Genomic DNA, 23,443 nt, shown 5'->3' on the forward strand with positions numbered 1-23,443 from the left:
AACATAACAGCATAGTAATGAAAAAAAAATAAAATTCATTCATTTAGATAGCAACATTTCATTCTAAGTACAGATAAGAGAACACAGTCCATGAAAAAAACATACAGTGATAAAAAAGCAACAAAGAATTTAAAGGTCTGTATCTCCACTTCACTCTTCCACTTGCCACCATATTCCAAAACAGTGTTCAGGCATACCAAGAAAAGAAAAAAGGAGCTTTAACAATACAGTTTTTGCAAGCTTACCCCTTCTTCAATAGCATTTTAGGCAGTGTTCATAGCAAAACACATCATTTAACATAAACACAATATTCTCAAACACATGTAATTCTTTAACAGTATCCATTTGATATTAAGGTAATTTGTTCAACATGACCTTTCCAAGTCTATGTAGATGTTACATGAGGGCATATCAAGCTAGAAAAGGGCACTGAACTCACAAACAGAACTATAATTTAGCATGCACAAAACACAAGCATCTCCCAGTGAGCAAGAAGCCACAGAAGCTGCTTTTCATTTCAGCCACTTCACACCCTCCTTTTGGACTGGCTGTAGAGTTCCACAGACTTCACATCACTCCCACTTTAATGGATTATTTGCCCTGCCTGGAAACATTCCCATAGCCCTTTGTCAGGACTGCCAGTGAAGTGGGAAAGAAAAAGGACTAAGAAAAAGACCAATATATAGCAAACCCTGGTAGCAAACATGCCCAGACAGCTTCTCTTTCATTAAACTTGCCCCAGTCTCTGATGATCTGCATTCTGATCTAGGAGGAAATCCTCAGCAATCCCCCCTGCCTGTCAGAGATCCAGTGGCTGCAGACTGACATGGGCAGCTGTCTGCACACAAATCCCTGCAGTACTTAGCTAACAAGACAATTAATGAGGAATAATTAGATGGCAGTCTAGCCCTGACAAGGCCACATCATGTTAGACAACTCACCTGATAGTTGTACAATACTGGCAGGTCAACATGGATATTTTTGACAGTTCCATCATACCACTCAAACTGCATCATCACTTTCTAGAAGGACAGGGAGAGTTAACTGTTTACAGAACCCAACATAAGACAGACTAACATGGAATTTCTTCCTGGGTCATTCTTAAGAATGACATGAAGTATTTGAGTTGAATCTATGACTCAAATGTCAGCCTGTAGAATTTCAGCTAACTTATAAAGTACTGATTTAAATTAGAAAGATGTAGCAATAGAAAGAAAAAAACCCCACAAACCCAGGGAAAAAAGTTCCTCCTCACTTGCCTCATGTAGAGTTGATGATACTGTTTTTTTAAGAATAGGTACAAAATCTTCCACAGGAGAGAAAGCATTGGGAGCCAGAACTTGATAAAGGTCTAACTTTTTAGCTATAGGAAGAAAAAAATACATTAAATAAATCACACAGTCTGTCTTTTATTTATTTTTCATACCTGTTAAGCTTTTCTTTCTGTGCTACCTTTCAATCCATATGTCTTTAACCAGTCTGCTGAGCTTTTGGCCAGGATGCCTGGTGTTTGAATAACTAATGGTGCTTTGTGCTTTGGAGGCTTTGGGAAGAAGCTAGAAGCTGCTGGTTTTGCAAATGCTGTGGAAACCTAAAAGAGATTTCAAGAAAAGCTCTTGCAAGTTTTAACATAATTTATTTTTACCCTCAATTCAAAATATCCAGAATGGAATCCTGGTGAACATAATTAAAGTGCTGGGATTCCAACAAGCAAAACACTTTAAAAGTAGCTGTCAGGGGTCCTCCTAAAAATGGGCTTTTACTGGGGATACAGAACCTTCTAAGTCATTCCAGAGTGACTTCTGCTCCACAGGTAGTCTACACAGTCCTTAGTAACTATGAGGTTGGAAGAAAGAAAAAAATAATATGTACAGCATAGGAAGGATGAGGGGAAATATAATTAGAAATTTTATTCACAAAAAAATTCCTCCCAGGCTTGTATAACAGTGCTACCAAGACAAGCCCTTCTAAGTTTGCAATGGATTCAAATGTCCAACTAAATCACACAGGAGTAAATATCATTTCACCAATTGAAATGAGTGTTGGAACTTCATTTATATGGCTGTGCAGAGAGTTAGGCTAATGCTCCTGAGATCCCCATTCCAATCACAGGACAATGCTCTTTTCATGCATTGTGGAGAATACTGAGCAAAATGTCTCCTTTACTGATTTTGTTCTTAATTTGCTCTTAACAATGAATTTTCAATAGAGAATACTCAAAGTTCACATATCAAAATACCTGATCAATCATACAATTTTTTTCATATTGTGGACAGTTAAAATTTCTAACCCTAATTATTCAAAGTACACGTGAAAATAAAAATATGCATACATCTGCTCTTTTACTACCAAGCAAGCCACCAACTCTTCTTTGAAAACTCTGTTTGATGCTCTTGAGTAGGTCCTTAGCCTTCTGGGTTTCCTGAAGTAGCAGATGAAAATCACTGCTATCAAAATTCTGCAATTATCAAAACAAATTGGGAAAAATAAGTTAACTGTTGTTCAAACAGCAGCTGAAAGCAGCTTTCTTACTTTACTGTGCAAACATCAATACAAGACTGCCTGGCATGGCAAAATTGAGTGCAAATGTATCTAATGCTCTGCATATAAATTAGTAATAATTTATAAACAAGATATTACTTTATTGCTTTGAATCACTCTACAGTAAGCCACTGCTTTTAGCAGCCATAAGTCAGCAAACAAAACCTGCAGAATTTATTGCACTTTTAGGGAATGTTTTCAGTTGCAGAAAGAACTAACCACAGGTTTATTGAGCACATCCTCAGCATTTCTATGACAGAAACTTTCAGCACCAATTCTTACTATCAATTTCTACTCAGGTGATAATTATTTTACCTTCTCAAAGTGAAGAATCATCAGCAAGAAATAAAAATGCTTTGCCTCTGTCCCTGTCACCTACCTCTCCCTGGGAAGAGTAGCAATGATAACGGCCTCTTACAGCTTCTGCAAGGTTCTTTAGAAGTGCCTACATATAAAAATAGGAAGGGAAACAGTTACTTTGACTTGATATCAAAAGTTAGTCAAATCAAAGATAATGTGGCTTGTTGTTATTTAGTTCTCAGTAGAGACAGAAAAAGAATATTTGAGATACATGTAGTGAGAAAGCCAAAATAATTATGTTTCCATCATTTGCTTACCAGTCTTATTTTAATATGGCTGAAAAAGTAACTGAGTAAAGCAAGTTACAAGATGATGCTCCAAACCATTTTTTTTCATGTGTCCAAATATGCTCTGAAAAGGACACTAATTCAAGAACTCTGGCTTACCTTCCCCACAAGTTTATGGGAGAAGGCATTACAACTGAATAGGAAAACAATGCACTTCAGGAAGTTAAGTATTACCACAATGACTTACAAGGGAAGCAGGGTTGCTGCAATCATATGTAACAGTGTGAATCTGCACTTTTCTCCCCAGTGTACACTGCTGTGCATAATCACATAATATTTCAAAAGACTGATCAGGGCTGATTAAAAAAGAAAAGGAAAAATATATTAACAATGGCAGTAATCAAATGGGAAAAAAAAGGCCATACTGAAGAAGATATAGAAAAGAAAACTGGGAAAGAAATAATAAACCATGGGAATTATTTAGGTATTTAGCATTATCATGCTTTTGGAGGGATTTTCCCTCCCTCTTTCAACCATTACTGAGATGTCACTACTGGAGCTTGGTTCTGTCCTGAAAATCTGGATGATAACAAACCCACTAGGATTCTATTCCCATTCAGAACAGCTTGTGAATGAAATGTTCTCAAGTATTCCCTGCTAGCCCTGAAAGCTAAAGATCAGGAGTTGTGGCTTTGGCCACTGTGACAGAAAACCTTTCAGCTCTGGTATGCAAGGATATCCTGGTTCCAAAGGCACCCAAGAAAGTAAAACTTTGTTTTATGTTTAGAACTTAGTGTCCCACACAGCTATCACTTCCTGAGCTCTGATGGTTAGTAAAAACTTTTCCTTGCAGCTACACTTCTGCCAGGGACAGAAATTAAGGGATTTTTCACCCAGTATCAACTTCTGGTTTCTGTTCAGAGCAGATCTAAGCAAAACTTGGAACCTTGTAATCAACAGTGTGTGTTCAGTAAGTCATCTGAAATTTAAGTTCAATTACCCAAAGTATCAATCTTGCCAAGCTTACACCATCCCTTTTTGCACATTTAAAATAAAATACAATTAGTAAACTAGGAGAAAGGTAACACTCCTAGAATCCTTATTGTAGTCTTTTCCTTGTAAGCCCAACTCCAATATTGGAATTTTCAAATTATGACAGCAGAATTGCAGAATTTAAGTCCATAATTTATATAATCCCACCTGGTTTCATTTATTTAATCAGACATTTTAAGTTCTCCATCAGCACCACTAAGATCACAGAGAGAAGAATCTTTGAGTACCTAATGCTATTTTATAGCACAATCTATCTTATCCTTCCCAGAGGTGTGGACTCTCAGTGACACCTTTAATGACACTTAGTTGGTGTAAAACTAGAGCTAGCAGGCTCTCAATAGATTACTGTGATAAGTGATCTGCAAAGGAAACACACAGCTTCATAACAGAAATGAAAAGATTCATAAATAGTAAAAAGGGAAGAAATAAAGGAATTCAAAGGTATAAACTAAAAATACGTAATACACAGACCTTGAATTTTCTATTTGTTTTTGTATCAAGTTCAGTTTCTTGTACCAATCCTGTATCCAGGTTAAATGTGGTTGTTCAGACAGGAAATGAACTTACCAGTTTCCTACAATGAGAACCAAGGAATTCAGTTCTCTCATTGGAAGGACATGCCTCAAAGCCTTCAGCAAATTGCAGCCTTGACCAGGCTCCAGCTCCTGCACCCACTGTCTCACCTCATGGAGCCTGGGAGAGGGAACAGGAAAAAGAATATTTAGGTGCTAAATAAGATAGATCACAAAGATTACTGCAAACCACAGGAGCAGCTAAGATATTTTATGTGTGAAAACCACCTTGAAACCAATGATCACGTGTCAAATTCATTGCTTTTCTCCCCTCTTAAAATCACTGCAGGCACAAGATGAAAACCACTATTACCTACATGAGATTGCTCAAATTAAATGGAGACCTTGTCTGAAACAACTTGATTTTTCAGAGCAATTAACTTACTTACACATGAACATTGATGGTTTTTGGACTCTCCCACAGTGGTGAAATTTCTGTACTGAATGAGAGGCAGTACAATTCCTTCTTATAACAAAGCTGCTCATCTATTAAGCACTAATAAATAAAAAATTATGAATGCATTACTATCCATGCTGCTTCTGGCAGGGTTATTATGTAAAAGACTAAAAATAGTAATTTCCTATTTCCTAATAGTAATTTCCTAAAAAAAGTTACAGCAATATTTTCAGCTACCACTAAAAAAGCTTCCAAAAAAAACTCATAGAAATTCAAATATTCGGTAAGGATAGAGACAAAAATGCAAACTTAAGTAATTTCAAATTATTAGTTAATGGGGCACAAGGCAGGGATATTTGTTGTACTGGTACCAGTTTGTCTCTTCAGCTGATGACCACATGAAACAGCAGTGATCTAGAATGCACAGAGTCACACACCATCCAATTTCTAAAAAATGGTTACCTCATAATCATGGATAGGGCTAAACAATAGTTCACATATTCAAGCTAATAAACCAGACTGTGGAAACTGAGTTTTCTTGAAGGAGTTTTATTTGAAACACACAAATGAAAAATACAAATAATATAAATTGATGGTAAATAATTCCTGAATGTGGGAAATTGAATTGTACCAAGCATCAAATATAGACATTATCTCCTCCTTCCTTACTGCAAAAGTTTTCTAAAAACAAAGAGCACAATAAAGGACAAGTTTCTTCTGAGAAGACAGAAAATTATTAATTCACCAAGGTTCTGACAAAAGTTGTGAAGTGGGCTTTACTTTCTTAAAGGAAACTATATTTACTATAAATATCTCCATGTACAATTTGGGTTTATCTCTTACAGCTGCTTTTGTTAAGCAAGTTAATTCCACAGAGAATGTTGATAGAATTGAGAAACTTTAATAACACTTTCCTTAATAATATTTTGAAGTATACTGGATTTGTTTTGATTTGGATTTGTTTTGGACATTAACAAATACTACACTTCCAGAGACATTTGGAGCACACTTTTCTACAAAAGAAAATTTCTATTCTATTGTATATTAGGAATTTAAGCAGATTGTTTTCTATTTGGTTCCTGGCTTCTAGTTCCACAAAAGCTTGATTAGTATGTTAAAACAGGCAAGATTTGCTTTACTATTACTTACCAAAAGGTTCTTCTGAAAATCCAATAGTCTAGGTCCATAACTCAAATGAGACACATCAACCAAAAGTCCAACTTTAGTTCCTTTTATAACACCGAACACCTTAGAAAAGTCACTGTAAATATTAGCTCATCTACAGTTTAATAATTTTACTGTTTATTCTGTACAACACCATTTTTAGATCAAGCATTAGGTATTTATTTTAGTTTTAAACTTTTTAGCATAAAGATGACAAAGTCAAGGTGGAAAAGAAGAAGAAAAAAAGAGAGTCATGCTGGCTCCCAGTTAATCCTTACCAGGAATCATGTTACCTTCTTCCCAAGACAACTTATTCATTACTTGAGAGGATAAATAAAAAACAACTTTGTCCCCTTCAGGCTAAATCAAGCAACTTTGTGGAAACCAGATTTTGGAATGCTGCATCTTTCCCTATTCCCTTCAAGAGGGAGTCACATCTGAGCACGAGCACTGGCAGGCACAGTGTGATGGAGCAGCTGTGCAAGGGTGGCCACAATCAACTACAAGAAGCAGAGGTTAAGCTCAGCATTGTCTGCTCCCATTTAAATTGTGCTGAGAGGAGCTGATGACTAAGACTGCTAAGAGAAAGGAAAAGAGTAAATCTAGAAAGCAGAAAACTGCATACCACCAATGAAAGGTCAGGAAAAATAATCCACTGTCAACATCACTGCATATGACGTGGAACTTGTAGCAAATAAGGAAAATACAAGTATTTCCTATTTCACTAGTATTCAAAAGTCAATTTAGTCTTTAATGACACATAGAGTTTCATTCTAAAAATATACTGCAAAGCTCAAGTTACCTTTCTGCTGTCCTGCAACAGCCACTGAATTCGGTGCTGATAGAGTTCAATCACTCTGACAAAAGGCAGAGCACACATTTAGCTACAGTATTCCCTCACACTGGGTTTCAATGTAACAATCAACCACCTCTCTTCATCACATCCCTTTCTCACAGATGCAAAATCTGTGGCAACAGGTGTTTTAAAATATGTTAAATATGCCCTTATACAACTGGTGGTTGCAGGGCTCACCACTTAAATACTTCTTTCCCTAAAGCAGAACAACTTCCAACAGTCTAATATTAAAATAGTTATAACCTGGGGTAAAACAAAATGCTTCCTGCCCTCTAAAATTGTCTTACTTTAACCAATGGATTTTTAATTCCATGCACATAGTAGCTACAAGTTGGCAAACAGAAAGTTCAAGCCAACATTTTAAAGGGGCAAATCCATTTTCCTTTTTCAAAGCAGAAAAGCTGCTTCTGTTTTATAAAAGCCTGACACAATGAGGTATGCTGAAATGGCAGCACTCTTATCAGTTCGGTGAACTGATAAGTGAAGATTATTCTACAGATAATTGAATCTATAAATTAAATGACTTAAGTTTCTTGATTTTATACATTTAAAATTCACTTGGAATACTTTCAACTTCCACATCAAACTGCATCCATGGCTTGAAGCTAATCCAAGTTTCCCTGAGTATAGCCCCCAGCTACACAGTGTTACACATGGAAACCTGAGCAGGCACTGGCTGCCTTTCCAAAATGAGCAAACTGCTTCACATCAACACCTGGCTGATAAACATCTTCCTTAAAAAACCCCAGACCTCAGCTGCAGTGACACACAATTATCCCTTAATCTCAGCAGAAAGGATTTAATGCTGAGACAACAAATTAGGATTCAAGGTAGTGTCTACAGTAATGAAGATCCAGAATCAGTTACACATCAAAACAGTAAAGAAGAAGGATACTTACTCAGAAAGTCTGGATTCAAAATCAGAAACAGTTTCCTCTGTAAACTCCATCACTTCACCATCATTTCCTGAATTCCTGGAGCACTATGCATGGTTAACATCAGAGATGCACACAAGTTAAGACTAACTAGAGAAAAGGCAGTGTTGAACTTACAAAATAATATTGCCTTCATTTACCAGATACTCTAATGTTAACTGCAAAGATTCCAAACTGTAGTTTCTTATCCATTCTTCTGTTGTTTGCACCTTTTGAGACTGTGTTTTCTTCATTTGTTCTCTCTACAGATCAAGTGAGAAAAAATTACATGCAGTATGAGAAATTAAATGTTCTGTTTAAATGTGACAAAAATCTAAGTCCTCGGGAGAGCTGCTGCTAGGCAGTGCATGTCCAAGAACATAATTTTATGTACTGGAATACTCTTCTGAATGTGGGACACAAAGGAAAAGAAACTTTCACAACACCCCCAGACTGTGAGCTAAAGGAAGGGAAAAGACAGCTTAGTTTAGAGCAGACAGGAATGAAGACAAGAAATAGGAGAGCTCAAGAAAAGCATTAAAATAAATACCCCAGTGATTTACCAGAGAGGAATAAAAATAAGCATCTCCCAAACATGACACAGAGTTTGAACTTGGCTTCTGCCTTTTGGAGGAAAAATGCAGTATCAACAGCTGATCTCATTTATTGTTTTGCCCAATTTGTTGTCAGATTAATCTCTGCAGAGAAAGTACATGCAGTTTCTTGACATGAGTGATCACACCATCAAACTGTCTGTGTATATATGCAAATGTATGTAAGGAAGCATATTAGTTGTCTATCAGTTTATTTATTCCCCACTGTGAATTTATAATGGGTATGCATTACTGTACCAGCTGCTCCATTTTGTAGGAAACTCGCCTACCAGCACATCTTGTGTCTCGCTGCAATGTGTTCCCAGGAATGCATTATCTGGTCCTAGAGGAGGCACAGCAAAATCTTGCCCTGGTGGATGATCACCCTGTAGATGGAATTTTGTCAACCTACGAGATAATAATTTTATGAGAGCAATTCATTACCCATAATATTCCTGTATTGTCATGAAGTCATTTCAAGCTTTTTCTGTAGGAACTGTTCTATACTTTAACGGTTGTTTATGCATTAAGTTAAAACATGATGTTTTGAAGGAATATAGTATATACTCTACATGAATTATAATTTATTTTCTATCTACATATGAAGTCTCAACTAGATTTTGTAATGGTTTCCTCACCCAATTTTTTCCAAATATTGATCATTGTCCAACAAGCACGCCATTTTCCTGATGTGTGTATCCATTATATGAATAAACTTAGCCTTGTTAAAAATAAAAAGAAAGCATTAGAGCAAAAAAGTTAAAATTCTCAGGAATAAACACTATTAGTAATGTATTAATATTGTCAGCAACTTAAATGATAATTTATATTGTATGTGGGACAACAGCAAACTAAAAAATAAAGAGAAGTTACAATTATTCATTTATAGAAAACACATTTAGGAACTATTTTGCAGAGCTGCTTGTTAATGGATTTTATGCAGTTAATTATATGCGTGCACAGCTGCTGGGAAACCGGTTACAGAGCTCAACCAGAAAAAGAGATTAACCACAGCAAAGCCCAGCGCGGCAGCGGGAGCTGAGCCAGCCGGGCTGGCAGCGGGTGGGCGAGCTGCCCTCGGCTTTGGGCGCGGTACGAGTCAAGCAAAATCCATTAAATCCCGGTTTTCCCTTGGCTGGGCTCCACCGCCTCCCCCCGGCCCAGGCCACCCGCGCCCTGCGGCTCACAGCGGGTGTCAGCACAGCCCCTGCCGTCCCCGAGACCCCGCTCACCCCACGGGGGAAGAGCCCCGGGTCCCCGCGGTGTCCCGTGCCCGAGAGTCACCTCACCCCACCGGGGAGAGACCCCTCGGCCCCTCCAACCCCGCACCGCCCGGTCCCGTCCGCTGAGACTCACCTGACAGGGGAAAGGCTCTCCCGTGCCCTCCCTCCCTCCCTGGCACCGCGCCAGCGACACCCCGAACCCCTCAGCACCTCCCGGCACTGCCCCGACCCTTCCCTCGTGCGGCACCGGGAGCGGAGGGGCCCAGCCCGGCCCCCGCCCGCTGTTGCGGCGTTGCCGGTGGAGACGGAGCCGGCCCCGGTGCGCCGCTTCCCGCCGCCTGAGGGCGCCGGTGGGCGGGAGGCGAGAGGCCCCGCCGGGCGTGAGGGGACACACCTGAGGGGACACACACACCTGAGAGGGGACACAACTGAGGGGAGACACCTGAGAGGGGACACATCTGAGGGAGGACACCTGAGGGGACACACCTGAGGGGACACACCTGAGGGAGGACATCTGAGGGGAGACACCTGAGAGGGGACACACCTGAGAGTGGACACACCTGTGTGCGGGGCAGGGTTGGTTCCAGTCAGTGCAGCCGGAGCCAGTCGCTTTAGTAGACAATTTATTTTGATAAACTTGCTCAATAACAAAAATACAAGTGAAGAAAATTATGTTCATTTTATACAGTTTGTATTAACATTTGTTCGGAAATCATTAATTGAAAAAATGCTCTAACCAATAGAAAACAACGCTCAGTAAAGGCCGGGGGTGCAGGCGGCGGGCCCGGCCTCGAGCCCAGGCAGGACAGCCCGCCTGCAGACACCATTTCCTTCATTATGTTCATCCTTCACAAAGGTTTTAAAGGACAGCTTCCATTTTCCTGTGTGTGTGTGTGTGTGTGTGTCGGGGCAAACAGGAACCTACAGGTGTGTTCTGCAGTGGTTAAACAGGGTCTCGGGAACACAGGGACGGCAGGAGGGCCCGGCTCAGGCAGAGGCCGGGGCTCGGAGTGTGGCACCGCCCGTGCTTTTGGGGCACCGGCACGGCTCTGCAGCGGGGCTCGGAGTGTGGCAGAGCGGGGCTCGGAGTGTGGCACACCGCCCGTGCAGAGCGGGGCTCGGAGTGTGGCACCGCCCGTGCAGAGCGGGGCTCGGAGTGTGGCACCGCCCGTGCAGAGCGGGGCTCGGAGCGTGGCACTGCCCGTGCAGAGCGGGGCTCGGAGTGTGGCACTGCCCGTGCAGAGCGGGGCTCGGAGTGTGGCACCGCCCGTGCAGAGCGGGGCTCGGAGCGTGGCACTGCCCGTGCAGAGCGGGGCTCGGAGTGTGGCACTGCCCGTGCAGAGCGGGGCTCGGAGTGTGGCAGAGCGGGGTTCGGAGTGTGGCACTGCCCGTGCAGAGCGGGGTTCGGAGTGTGGCACTGCCCGTGCAGAACGGGGCTCGGAGCGCGGCACTGCCCGTGCAGAGCGGGGCTCGGAGCGTGGCACAGCGCCCGTCCCTTCGGAGACCGGCACCGCTCTGCAGCTGTACCAACAGCGCACAAACCCGTTAAATGATGAGGCTGGTGTGTTCTGGGAAGCACACCCTCCCCAAGTCTCAGCCAAACAGCTTTCCACGTGATTATTTCAGCTGAGCTCAATGATAATATTTATGCAAATTTACTCCTTTTTCCTTCTGATAGTATTTTCAGTTTCCAATCTTACATTTTGTTAGCCAAATAAATGACAAAGTGTGCACAAATTACATTATGATGGGTTGTCAAACCTTTGGGAGGATTTAGAAACAAAAGAATAAATGGAATTCTCTAGTGATGTATAAAATGAGCTGTCCTTCAAAAAGTTAAAAAATAATGGCTGGCAGAATCAGAAAAGTTTATGTAAACACTCAACACAAATATGGGATTACCTTTGGAGAAGATTCACATGGAAACATTTGCTTTTCATGAACTGAAAAAGTCTACAGATGTTTAGGCATGTTCAATACGAACTTCCTGTAGTTCAAAACAAAACCTTGTGCAAATAAAACCTATAAATAGTCTTCAGCAGATTTTACAGTGATGCTCTTAGGTATGAAAAGAATGCACACAACTTTAAAACAAAAGTAACAGACATAAGTTTGACAAATGATTGCACCATAAAACAGTGTTTTATATACAGTTTACAAGATATGATTTTCTGCTATAAATTAATACTGTACTATATAGTACTTAGTGACCTTATTAAAAGCAACTGTTGACAGCTGTCTCTTCAATTACTGGTTTGGATTTTCTAAAATGCATTTGGCTGCATCTATTTCTGGATTTGAAATGCTCAAATATTTAATAAATCTATTTACTAAACCTTTGCTAACATTTAATAATTCATAGCAATAGCACTGGCAGATCAGATCAATTTCCAGTCAGCCAGCCACAGTCTGGGTATGCTCCAAGATAAGTGTTTTTGTTTGGTTTTTAAAAAATTATTATTGTGATCCATTTAATCAAAGCCTAAATCCACATGATGTTACAATAACTGAAATAAGTAAGTTGGAGGGGTGGGAAGGGAAAGAAATTTTAGCAGCTTAGAAACTCTCCCCACCCCCCAGCTCTGTTCCAGTCACAAAAATCTCAAACTATTTACAAGTGTAACATTTCTGAAAACTTAATTTATAATCCAAGTTTTAGTGAATACTTTATCTTAGTAGTGATAACACCAACATTTTGAAAGATATCAAGCAGCTGAACCCTGCCTTTACCTCCACCACTATCACTAGAAGCCTCAGACTGCCCATGCAGATGAAGGCTTAAATTAGGAACCAAATTATGATTATTAAACCATGACTTCCAAGTAAGTGCTTGGCTGTATTTACAGATTAGTACACTTTGGAAAAATTTAGTGATCCATAAACACTCCATTCTGCCTGTGAATGAACTGACTGGAAAAAAGAATTACTTAGAAACCATTCCAGTGGCAAGTTTGGTCAAAAATTTCAAAAGAAAATATACATAAACAAATTACATTTTTGTACTAAAATACCTCGGGTGGGGAAGAGGGAAGAAATGGAGAAAGGCAGGGACCCACTATGGTCTGAATGGCACAGAGTTTAAAATAATTGTGCAAACTGTGTTATTTTTAAACACTCCAGCTTATCTGGTAAGTGATTGTTTTGGAAACTGCTGATTTTATTTTAACATAAATCTCATCCTAAAATGTCTGTTCATTAATGCAGTTCCTCCAGTAAGTTCTATGAAACAGTGCTCAAAACAGATTTTTTTTTTATGTTTTCAGAATGAATCTCAGGCAAACTGTGTATTAACAGGAAAACAAATACTGATAGTGCAGGCAGCTTCCCTGGAACGCCAACCTAGTAGGGAATTAAGATGTCTGTGGATTCAATGGTTTGTCCTTGAGTTGAAAAATAAAACTACTTTAGTGCAGAATATTTATTCCAAATTTTGGTGGCCATTAAATCTACATTTAAAATAACAACTTTAGTAAACAAGGCATACATTTTTAACAATTATATTGCTCATTTTTTTGGCAAAGATGAATTAATATTCAGCTGAAAATAAGTTCATCCATCTTTGCAGTGGGATAGTGTTTGCATTACTTTAAACATTGCATTTTATATGTGCTAAAAGGAATGCTTACCTATGGTAAAATGCTGTGCTTGAACATGTATGAATGCTAATGTAACAATGAAGTAGAAAAAAGAGATTTTTCTGTACAACAGTTGCTAATAATTTAAATAGTGTCAGTTTCCCAAAATTAGGATTTTAAGGTATGACATGATCTCACCTTCTACCCTCATATACAAATAAATTACCATAAAAAGAATTTTAGCTTAACTTAAAATTGCACCTAGAAAGGCATGGGATCGTTTGTACCTATTACAAAAAACTGTTAAAATCAAGGGCTGCTACAAAGAATGAGGTAAACTGAAGACTCTCAGCTATGTGGCCTTCAGAAAAATGGCTTTTTTCTATTGAGTTCTAGTTTTGCACACCACAGTGTTTTGCTAGCAAAGCATTCTGAGTTCTTTTCCAGGAATCATTTGTGTGTATATACATATATATATATATACATATGTGTATATACACACACACACATACACACACACACTGTATACTGCATCAGCAAAATATATATATATTTATATATATATATTTATATAAATATAAGGACGAAATCCCCCTCTACAACGTTCCTTAGTGTTTCCTAGAGCTTATGGGGGAGCAGGGGATGTATGTCTTTTTGCTGTTCCATACATTGAGAGAACATGTTTTGATCTATTGGCTTCTTGGTGCAGTAATGCGAGATTGATCCACAATGGTGCCAAAGGCTTTGCTCATCAGAAGGAAGATGTAAAACACTAATCTCCTAAACAGTGAGGCCAGCCTCACTTGAGTTCCTCCACAACCCTCTGGTCCACCACAAAGTTCATAAATACTTTGACTTCCAAATTGTTAGACGTTAAAAACAGGAGCAGTCCAGTAAGGTGGGGCGTTATGCTTGTCAGTGGAAAGCATTCTTCACCAGTTCCTATCACAGTGCAGACCTGACTGCATTGAAGTATGCTCAGGAGATTCATCAATGTGGGCTGTATTTGGTTATGGGAAAGGCTCTCCTTTTTTCATCCAAAGTGCATAGTGAGAACAAGTCAAAGCATTCCTCTTTTCAGTCAGTGTTTGATAGTCTGATTTAGGCATCCTCCTAAAAATGCAATTCTGATGTCTTGCTCTTTTCCAAAATAAAGTCCTGCAGTCCAGACATTCATCAGCCAGGTAAACAAACTTTGCCAGCAAATAGAAGTCCCACTATTGTAAAGAAAATGGATAAGACAAACAGTACATACGAAGACCCAACCACTGTGTTATTGGGTAATTTATAGGGCTGACCTCCAACTTCATTGATGTAAAATCCTATTGGAAATATTAGGGCTGCCATACAGAATAGAATCACTGCAAAGAAAAGAGAAAAGAAAAAAAACAGTCACTGCTGTGTTAAAGTGAAAATATTTACCTGTTCACAGAGCGCTCCAGAAAAACAAGTAAAATATCCTGACTGAACTGAAGAGCTGAGATCAGAGCTATCTGAGCTGATAACTTGCTTGAAATGACTGAGTAGGCTTTATGATGCTTTCAAAATATCCCTCATCTACTTCCAAGAAAGACTAAAAGTCCCCAGTTTTGACTGTAATTTCAGTTTGGCTCACTAGATCATGAACTCTTTCTACAGAATAAAAAATTGGTAGATACACTTCTATCACCATCTCAAAGTTCAGTCATTTATTCTGCAGTTATTTTTCAAGTCATTTTGCCCAGCCAAGATAAAGTAACATTCAACACTGAAGAAACTTTTTCTATTATCAGTTGTCTTTTTCCAACTGTAGTTGCCCTCTCCCATTCTTCACACGTTCATTTTCTGTAAAAGCTTTGCTAAAAATAGAAAACATTCAGATTGTCATTACAGTTTCTTTTAAGATTAAAAGATACCAATTTCCTAACATTATATGAATGTTTCCTTAGATAATGAAATATCCTTAGAATTTCTCATTGTAATACAATAAAATTAAAGTTTTCTGATTCACTTTAATTCAAGCTTCTTAGTGAAAAACTAAATTCAGACTCTGTGAACAAAAAGACCCATCAATGAGGGTTTTTATTTCACTTCAAACTCATATATATGTTTTGTTCTTGCAACTGACTCTGTGTGAAAGTACAAGAAATCCAGAACTCCTGTTAAAGAATGACATTACAGATTTCACAGGCCTTCAAGTATCAATAGTAACCAAGATTCCTCACAGCACATTTCAATACCAATCAATTAATCAAATCCAGGAGAGAACATCCATTGTTTCCATTGATGACAACTTTAGTGTTTCTGTAGCACACCTTTGGAAAAGTAACCCTGTTTAGTTTGGATGTAGCTGTGCAGGACTCTGCTGTCAACCCAGGCAATGACTTCTAAATATGGCTCCTCTGAGAGGCAAGATTTTCTTCACAATAAAAAGGATTAGCTTTTGAATTGGTTTGATTGTATATGCAAGAATATACAATTGGGGTTTTTTAATCAGTATTAGAATAAAACAAAATTTTATCTGATTCTACTTGTTCAGTCAAGTATTAGCACTTTACTCCTATTTCACTTCTATGTATTTCAGCCTTGCTTCAGACATTATTTACTGTGAATGGAACATGGCACCACAATACCTATTATTCAACCAAATCCAATTAGATCTGGGGGGAGAGAGGAGCTGAACCTGCTCTGTTGTCTCACCAACCCCACAAATCCACATACCAACATCTTCCAACAAAAAGCACAGCTCACACTGAAGCCTCTCCTAGTCCTCAAGCTCTGCCTATTACCTGGCCACACAGAAAAAAGAAAACTCAAGCCAAGTTACAGTGCTCCTGCCTGAGCACAGTGCATCTTCTGCTGAAGATGCTGACTTCTTCAGCTTTCTCCAGTTAACACAGGCTGCTGCTTTTAGTTTGCTAGTAAGGGACACAGGTGCTGTCATTGTCTCCTCTTTCCCTTCTCCATCACTGCAAGACAGAGGGATGCTGTTCCCTACTTGAGCCTCCTTAAAAGTCAAACAAGCAACATCAAAAACCACTGGCAACAGTAATAACCATCACCTTAATCACCAGCTCCTCTGCAAGAAGTGCTGCAGCTGCTTTTGTTTCCAAAGGTATGTAAAATAAAATCAGGAGCTTGCCTGTCCCCTTCAGCCTCACCAGAACAAAGTTTCTAGTTTAGTTTCTTTACAAATGAGGAAATGATTGGCTGGAGCAGCATGAATATTTTTAATGTAGCCTCACTAATGCTCTTCCTCACTAAATACAGATGCTCCAGTTTATTCAGCTACAATGCCCACACTAAACCCATTTTTAATGGACTCTGTGTATATCCAAGATGAACAGTTTACCACATGTTTTATATCTTAGTGCTTATGATTTCCATAGCACAGGTCTCAGCTTTGAAGGAAAACCACGAATATTCTAGAAGATACGGGGCATGATGGATCTGAATTCAGAGAGTGTCCAGGTAGGACCTGGGCATAAACAAAGAAGGATGCCTTCATAAACCATGATCCAGATCAGAACATCAGCTGTTCCTTGCCTTCCAAAAGACATAAAGCAGCTTTCACAACACCTTGAGCCAAGAGCAGGCAGCACCAGGATCATTCCTGGCTGCCCGTGCCGAGCAGGAAAACCCAGATGTTCCACTGGAGGGGGCTCGTGTCTCGCTCGCACCGTGCCCGCACCGCCGGGTGATTCTTCAAAGGGGAAGGGAAAGAGCACAATGAGAAAACATCTGGAACTGCACAGCTGCCACACTGCTGCTCAGTGCCACCTCGTTAGGCCATCTATTAGAACAGAACCAAAGACCCAGACACCAGATGTTGAACATCTAACAATGAAGAAAGTTTTAATCTACACGATTATTGGTCCATGTAATTCCACATTACACAATCTAATCCTTAAAAAATGTTTCCTTTCCTTAATTGTATCTCAAACATTTGAGTCCATCTGACAAAAGCATGGGTTTGTGTTTCTTGAGCAGACCTACATAAGCACAGAAGAGCTTTCTAGTCTGCATTTGAATCATGGCTGTCAAAAAACCCAATTAGTTCCTCTAATTCTTTAGCTTGAAATTGTTTTGAGCATCTAATGACAACTTCAAAAGAAATCTGTTCTTAAAGAAAGGTTTAGTCTTCAGAGGCTCACTGTAATATCTGCTTGCCTCTATAGAGACACGTAACATAGAAAGCAGCACCTGGTACAAATCTTTAATAACTCAAGAAGCACTTTATGCACTGGGGAACACCAGAGACAGACATTCACAGGATAGCTACTGTTAGTTAAGGATGTGATTATCCTGCCCCATTTTGCATTCCAAAAGCAGTCCATTAATGCTCATGAACTTTTAAATTCCCAGGAAAAAAAAAAACAAACAAAAACAAATCAATTCCAGACTCTCTAGTAATTGCTGGAAAATGGTAGAAAAATGATTTTTCTGTCTAGCATCTTCTCTCTTGATACATCTCAGAGAAGCACCTCATTCAGTAGTAGGAGACACAGAATTCATCCCCTTTCTAGTTGTAGCAGATGGTGAGAGACCTGATAATCTGTACAATGTAAACAGATCTTGAGGGAACTCTGTGAATTCCTGCAATAGCCAAAATTGCAATAACATACATGAGATCAGCTATGTGGCCTCCATGGGGAATAAGCTCTGGACATTTTTTCTATTTATGGAAATTGACAGTATCTGTCTGAAGGACCATGAAAATGACAGCATTTGAGATTTCCACATCTTCATCACATCCTATCTTATCAACTGGAAGATAGAAAACAAGCACCCTGAAAAGGCCAGAGATTTACAGAAATCTGAAGCAGAGGTAGCAACATAGAAGCAGTGTCAGAGACATGGAAAAATACCAAAGCCAGGTCACTTTTTGGCTACCAACTTGTGTCACTATGTCCCAGAGCATGATTAGTGATGAGATGGTACAGAAGCTGGGATGGCAAAAGGCAGTTCTGCTATACAACCAAAGGAACAGCTGATCAGAGCTTTGCCTGCTACCTGCACACCAAGCACAGCTGTGGGTTTGTAACACCCTGTTCATTGAAGAAGCACACAAAACCTGGGCAGGGCACAGATGAACACCAACAAGGAACCCCCTCTCCTTTACACTGTATGAACGTGGTACTACTGAAACACCAGTGACAGCTTTGATGGTGTCTATGCCCAGAGTGAGAATACTGATCATACCAGTAGGAACACTGATTCCTGAAAGACTCTACAAAAAATAAAGGAAAACCTTCCCATTTACCTGTACAAGACTTTTGTCACTCATGCAGTATGGCCTGGAGGACAGCAATAGCTCTCCTCTCCACAAAGCTGTTTGCAGAGTTGTCAAAAAGGATAAGTTTCTGTGCAGTAAACCCATCAACAACTGGAGAATGAGGCAAATGCTGTGCTTGTAAATACCCTCTGGGGTGTATCCCTTCAGAAGTGTATAGAAGAAAGAACTGTCAGGTTAAACTTCTGTCTTCATGTCTCTTAGCTAAACAAGATAAACAAGACCACGCTCACAAACAATTTGTATTTATAGGCATGCAGATGAAAAAAAATTAGCTATAGATATTTACTTGAAAATACCTTGAGTCCTTCCAAGATGAAAAGCAAAAATTCAATGAAAAATATAAGTTATACAACTATATATAAATTCCAGCATGAACTGGACAAAAGTGACCTCTTACCAGGCTTTCCCTGCTGCTCTCAGAGTAGTAAGGAAAAGGCTGAGCAAAAGGATTCCTTTGCCTCAGATATTGACTTCAGACCCCCCTGCATTTGAAGGAACGGAGCTGCCAGTCCCAGAGCTTCCCCTGGAAGCCCCAGCAGACTTCCCTGCCTGCCCAGGACAGCACGTCCTGCATTGTGCTCAGAAGCTCTGTGAGAAGATCTGCTAGCAGCCTGCACGAGGCCACTGAGTTTTGAAATCACTTGCAGATGAGATGGAATACAAATATGAAGTCTTCCCTACCCCCTGCTAATGAGTTACACATTTTCATCTAAACAGCACTGGCACTTCACAGGAAGGATCTGCTCAGGGTATTCCAAGTTGATTCCACATGGCTGCATAGTTCCTAATACTAACCTACAAATAGGTTACTAATTTGGGTTGCATCCAATGAACCACAGAAGTCACTCTCAACAACTTTTTGAAAAATGTAGAAATCTTCCTTCCTTCCACTCACTTCTATTTTTCAAAATTAATTTTCCTAACAAGTGAGTTCAGAGATAAAATTCCCCATCATCTTTGTTAACAGGAATGCAAAGGTCACAGAGTTGTATGTATTGGAGATGAATACCAAAGACATTGAATTTTATAATTTCAGCAACACAGAGATGGTATCTTAATAGAATTATGAATAATTCTGACTTGCAAAAGAACAAATTAGTGTGTTTCATTATTAAATATTTCATACCAAGAAGACAAGTGGTGAAATAAAAATGTCCTTCTATACTGAGACATCTAATAATGAACCTGTTGCAACCCTGAAGAAATCTCTAGAGAAAAAACTCAAATCAAAAAAGCCTTAGGGTACCACATTTTTTGGCTGAACTAATCATCACAGCTGTAGAAAACTAAAGCTGCAGGGATGTGATGATTTCAGATATTAAAGAAAAACACTGATATCTAGAACTCACACTCCCTCTTTACCCAAGAGTGTTTACTCCAGCTCCCTGTAAGCATTTTAACTTTATACAGCATTTTGACTTTAACCCCCCACCACATACATTAGATACAAATGAAATATGTATAGATAAACAGGATATATAGAATGTTTGTATTAGATACAAATGAAATATGTATAGATAAACAGGTGCACTGGAAAAGCTGGGATGGAATATTCAGTAATACTCAGGTCTGCTATTTTAATCATTCACCAGAAAATAAATGAAAGTCAATCACAATGGATACAGCATTTCAATAGCTCCATTGTCTGCAAGAGCAGCACTATTAATTTAATATGCTGTGTAGCAACGTTGTCAGAAAGATGGCTTTGATTGTACAAGTACCTCAGTGAAGCACCTCTGTTGAAGCCAAGCACTTTTCAGTACTATTCCCTTCCCCAAAACAAGGTTAAATCTAACTCATATTAGATATCATCAGGTGTCACAGTTCCATTAAACCTTATTTATGCCCGTGTAAACCACAAACTTGCATTTTCTAGTTAGTGTTCACACTACCTTTAGTGGTTTGTCATAATTCAAATCAATTTACAAGCCCTCAGGTTTTGAGTTTTTCATGCTGTCCTCCCCACCATAAAGGCACCATTTCAGAGCTGGGCTAAGCCAGTAACACACACCAAGAAAAGGAAGTTTGAAAGTTATTCCCCTTGCTCATTATAACTGTTTTTTTTGCACTGAAGTAGCCATAGGATATGCTTCCCTGTGTGCAAACACAGGGCTGCTGGAGCAGGCTCAGCTGTGAGGAGTTACCCTGGTGCTCATGCAGAGCACAATGAAGGAGGCAGAAAAGCACTGGTACTCCTCCCTCTGGCTAAAGCACGGCTGCAGGTCACTTCTGGAAGCAGAAGTCTTGGTGCTGTGAAGCACAGCAGATGCTCTGCAGTGGGCAATCCTCCTGCATCGCCAATTAGGATGCAGACATTCTGAATAGAGCAGCTGCTGTGAGCGTGAAGCAGAACTGAACCAGCCTCAACCCCGAGCGAGGTATTCACGAGACACCTGAGTAAGGACAGGTCACCTCAGATGAACCAACTGCCTCCTCTGCCTCAGAGAGGGGATTTTCAGTGATTGCAAGCTGCTAGGATTGTCCTGGATATATGGAAGTGGGGAAGTATGAATTACTATAACCACTCAAGTCAGAACTGACCTCTTCTATCCCTGCTCATTTTCTTAGGTCAATTAATGGTACTGCCCAAGGAAGGTAAAGGGGTCAGGCCTTCCTTTCTTTCACACCATTATTCCCTCTCAATTACAGTCACTTAAGACACAAACCCCTTTATTTCTGAAGACTTATTTTTCCCTCAGATGTGGTATTCAAAGAGAAGGAATGTTTTGCATAGCAGGAGCCCTAAGCAGTTGCTCCTTTGGTGTTATTTCAGACTCCAGCAGTTTATCCTGCATACAGGACCGTGCAGTTGAGGTCACTTACTTCCAGTGAAAGCTATCCAGCGGGCATATTTAGTAGCTTCTCTTCGCCAGTGGGAAGCCACCAGCAAACCACATGTGACAGTTAGTGAAATGATTCCCATTATGATGAAAAATAACGTAGTGACCCACTCGGGAGGCAGCCGTGGAGGAATACAGGTCCTGTCACGTCCATGGATGGTTTGACACTGTCGCACAAGGCCAACTGTGAGAGCACCTGAAAACACATAGCAGAGAGGCAAGTAAACTTTCAAAATCCTCTCTGAGGGGCGCTCCATTGCAAACCACAGCTCAGAATTGCCCCAAATAAGGGATTCTTTCTCTGATGAACCTTAGGAAGCCTTTCAAACACGGAGGATGGGGGGCATGCTATAAACATCTGTCTTCATGTTCCTTCAGCACACGCTTGCATGAGCTGAAGTGAGATGGCTGCAAGCTGTAGCTGGTTCCTGAGTGGCAATCAAGGTCTAATCAAGGGATAAAGCACTGCTAATAAAGCCTGCCAATATCTGCTAACGTGGTAGCTGACTTGCATAGAGGATCACTCCCTCATCTGTGCAGGATGAAGTACTTTTATAGTCCAACAAAATGAGTTGCAGCCTCCCTAAAATGCATTTAATTGTCTAATATCTTTTCCCCTCATTTGTAAATACAGCTTTAAGCCTCTGACTCTTGCAGCAGAAACTGCATTTGATTCATGTATGATTTTAAAAACATTAAAAAACTCCCACTTCTTGACGGTAACTCATTAAAAAGAGTCCCTCCATGCAAGACTGATCAATCCTTTTGATTGCTAACAAGTGTTACTACACACAGAAACTGGGATATCTACAGAAAAGATCTATCAAAAAGATCCTAGAAAAAGGATAAGATTGGTACAGGAACCATAAAGATTTAACCAAAATGATGTATTGTCTGTTAACTAATAATTTTTTTAAATCTTCTTTTAAATCCAAGTCAGTGCTTTTGAGACTCATAAAGAAGCTTTTCATGAGCTTTAATAATGAAGTTATCTTTCTAACCCAAATTTAACATGGAATATTAAGATCCATTTCTTCCAGTGTCTCTTAAACATTAGGTTCTAGATTTCTCAATTTTGTCTTTTTTTCTGAACTGTTGTCCTAAATAATCACAATTATCTTTTATCTACATTAGGAGCAAAACCTAAAAGTGGACAGCATTAGAGTCAACATCTTTCTCCACAAATTACTTCAAGTAGATATTGTTTCAGTTGACCTGTTTTAAATAAAAAGAGGACAACTTAGACACAATTACAGTAAGACTGAGAAGCTTAAGTTTAGCATGTCCTTTGGAGGGAGAAACATCTATCACACTTTCTGGCCTCTTTTTGGGGGAAGGAAACCATGTGAAACAAAGGAGAAAGCCAATAGTCAAAAGATTAACCAGTCCTAGCATGCACCTCCTGGCACCCTGGAGCCAATTTCTACAGATCCTCTCTGCTCACACCTGAGCAATGAGTACCAGCAGCATCAGCCTCTGAGCTTAGAATTGTTGGGTTAGGAGGCAGCATATAATGTTTTATTAGATGTTTAGAGTCTTATTAAATGTACTGCTTCATATCCCAAGGGATGAGAAGAACCAAAAGCGAAACCATTACTGAACCTGTTCTGTTGAAGTATTCTTACAACATTTGTTTAGACTACAAAATTTCAGTCTTAATCAAATATATCCTTTTAATTACACATCCATTGACTGAAAGATTCAGGGATGAATTTTCAGCCCAAACCTGAACAACTACAAAACCAATAACGCTGGCATTTTCTACTCCAGATTGACAGCAATCACAGCACTGCTGTCCACACAAACCTGAGCCAGGTTACACCAGCAATCCTGCCCAGCTCCACGCCTGCACA

At 39.7% G+C, this 23,443-nt stretch overlaps 2 protein-coding genes across 11 annotated transcripts in view; both read right to left on the reverse strand.

Annotated features, from left to right (window-relative positions):
* VWA3A (von Willebrand factor A domain containing 3A) overlaps nt 1–9,890 on the reverse strand; it is a 30,661-nt gene extending 20,771 nt beyond the window's left edge. For 6 of the 9 annotated variants that reach the window (XR_013184487.1, XM_077186948.1, XM_077186950.1 and 3 more), the window contains exons 1-14: nt 9,316–9,888; nt 8,968–9,085; nt 8,246–8,347; nt 8,070–8,152; nt 7,117–7,171; nt 6,300–6,398; nt 5,143–5,249; nt 4,749–4,874; nt 3,376–3,484; nt 2,921–2,986; nt 2,333–2,458; nt 1,453–1,591; nt 1,260–1,363; nt 942–1,022 (exon numbers count right to left, since the gene is read on the reverse strand). Coding sequence is in view for 6 of the 9 variants with exons in the window: in XM_077186948.1 (XP_077043063.1) it covers nt 942–1,022; nt 1,260–1,363; nt 1,453–1,591; nt 2,333–2,458; nt 2,921–2,986; nt 3,376–3,484; nt 4,749–4,874; nt 5,143–5,249; nt 6,300–6,398; nt 7,117–7,171; nt 8,070–8,152; nt 8,246–8,347; nt 8,968–9,085; nt 9,316–9,380 (1,380 nt within the window). In the remaining 3 variants the exon portion in view is untranslated. Of the gene's footprint in view, nt 1–941; nt 1,023–1,259; nt 1,364–1,452; nt 1,592–2,332; nt 2,459–2,920; nt 2,987–3,375; nt 3,485–4,748; nt 4,875–5,142; nt 5,250–6,299; nt 6,399–7,116; nt 7,172–8,069; nt 8,153–8,245; nt 8,348–8,967; nt 9,086–9,315 lie in introns of all 9 variants that reach the window. The other 3 variants (XR_013184488.1, XM_077186951.1, XR_013184489.1) reach the window with 2 other exon arrangements.
* A 616-nt stretch (nt 9,891–10,506) lies between these two features.
* MOSMO (modulator of smoothened) overlaps nt 10,507–23,443 on the reverse strand; it is a 31,970-nt gene continuing 19,033 nt past the window's right edge. For both annotated transcript variants that reach the window (XM_077186953.1, XM_054643718.2), the window contains 2 exons: nt 21,574–21,786; nt 10,507–14,836 (listed from right to left, as the gene is read on the reverse strand). In XM_077186953.1, the coding sequence (XP_077043068.1) occupies nt 14,652–14,836; nt 21,574–21,786 (398 nt within the window). In that variant the 3' untranslated portion in view covers nt 10,507–14,651. The remainder of the gene's footprint in view (nt 14,837–21,573; nt 21,787–23,443) is intronic.

The sequence above is a fragment of the Agelaius phoeniceus genome, chromosome 16 (assembly GCF_051311805.1).
Source record: "Agelaius phoeniceus isolate bAgePho1 chromosome 16, bAgePho1.hap1, whole genome shotgun sequence".
Classification (NCBI taxonomy): Eukaryota; Metazoa; Chordata; class Aves; order Passeriformes; family Icteridae; genus Agelaius; species Agelaius phoeniceus.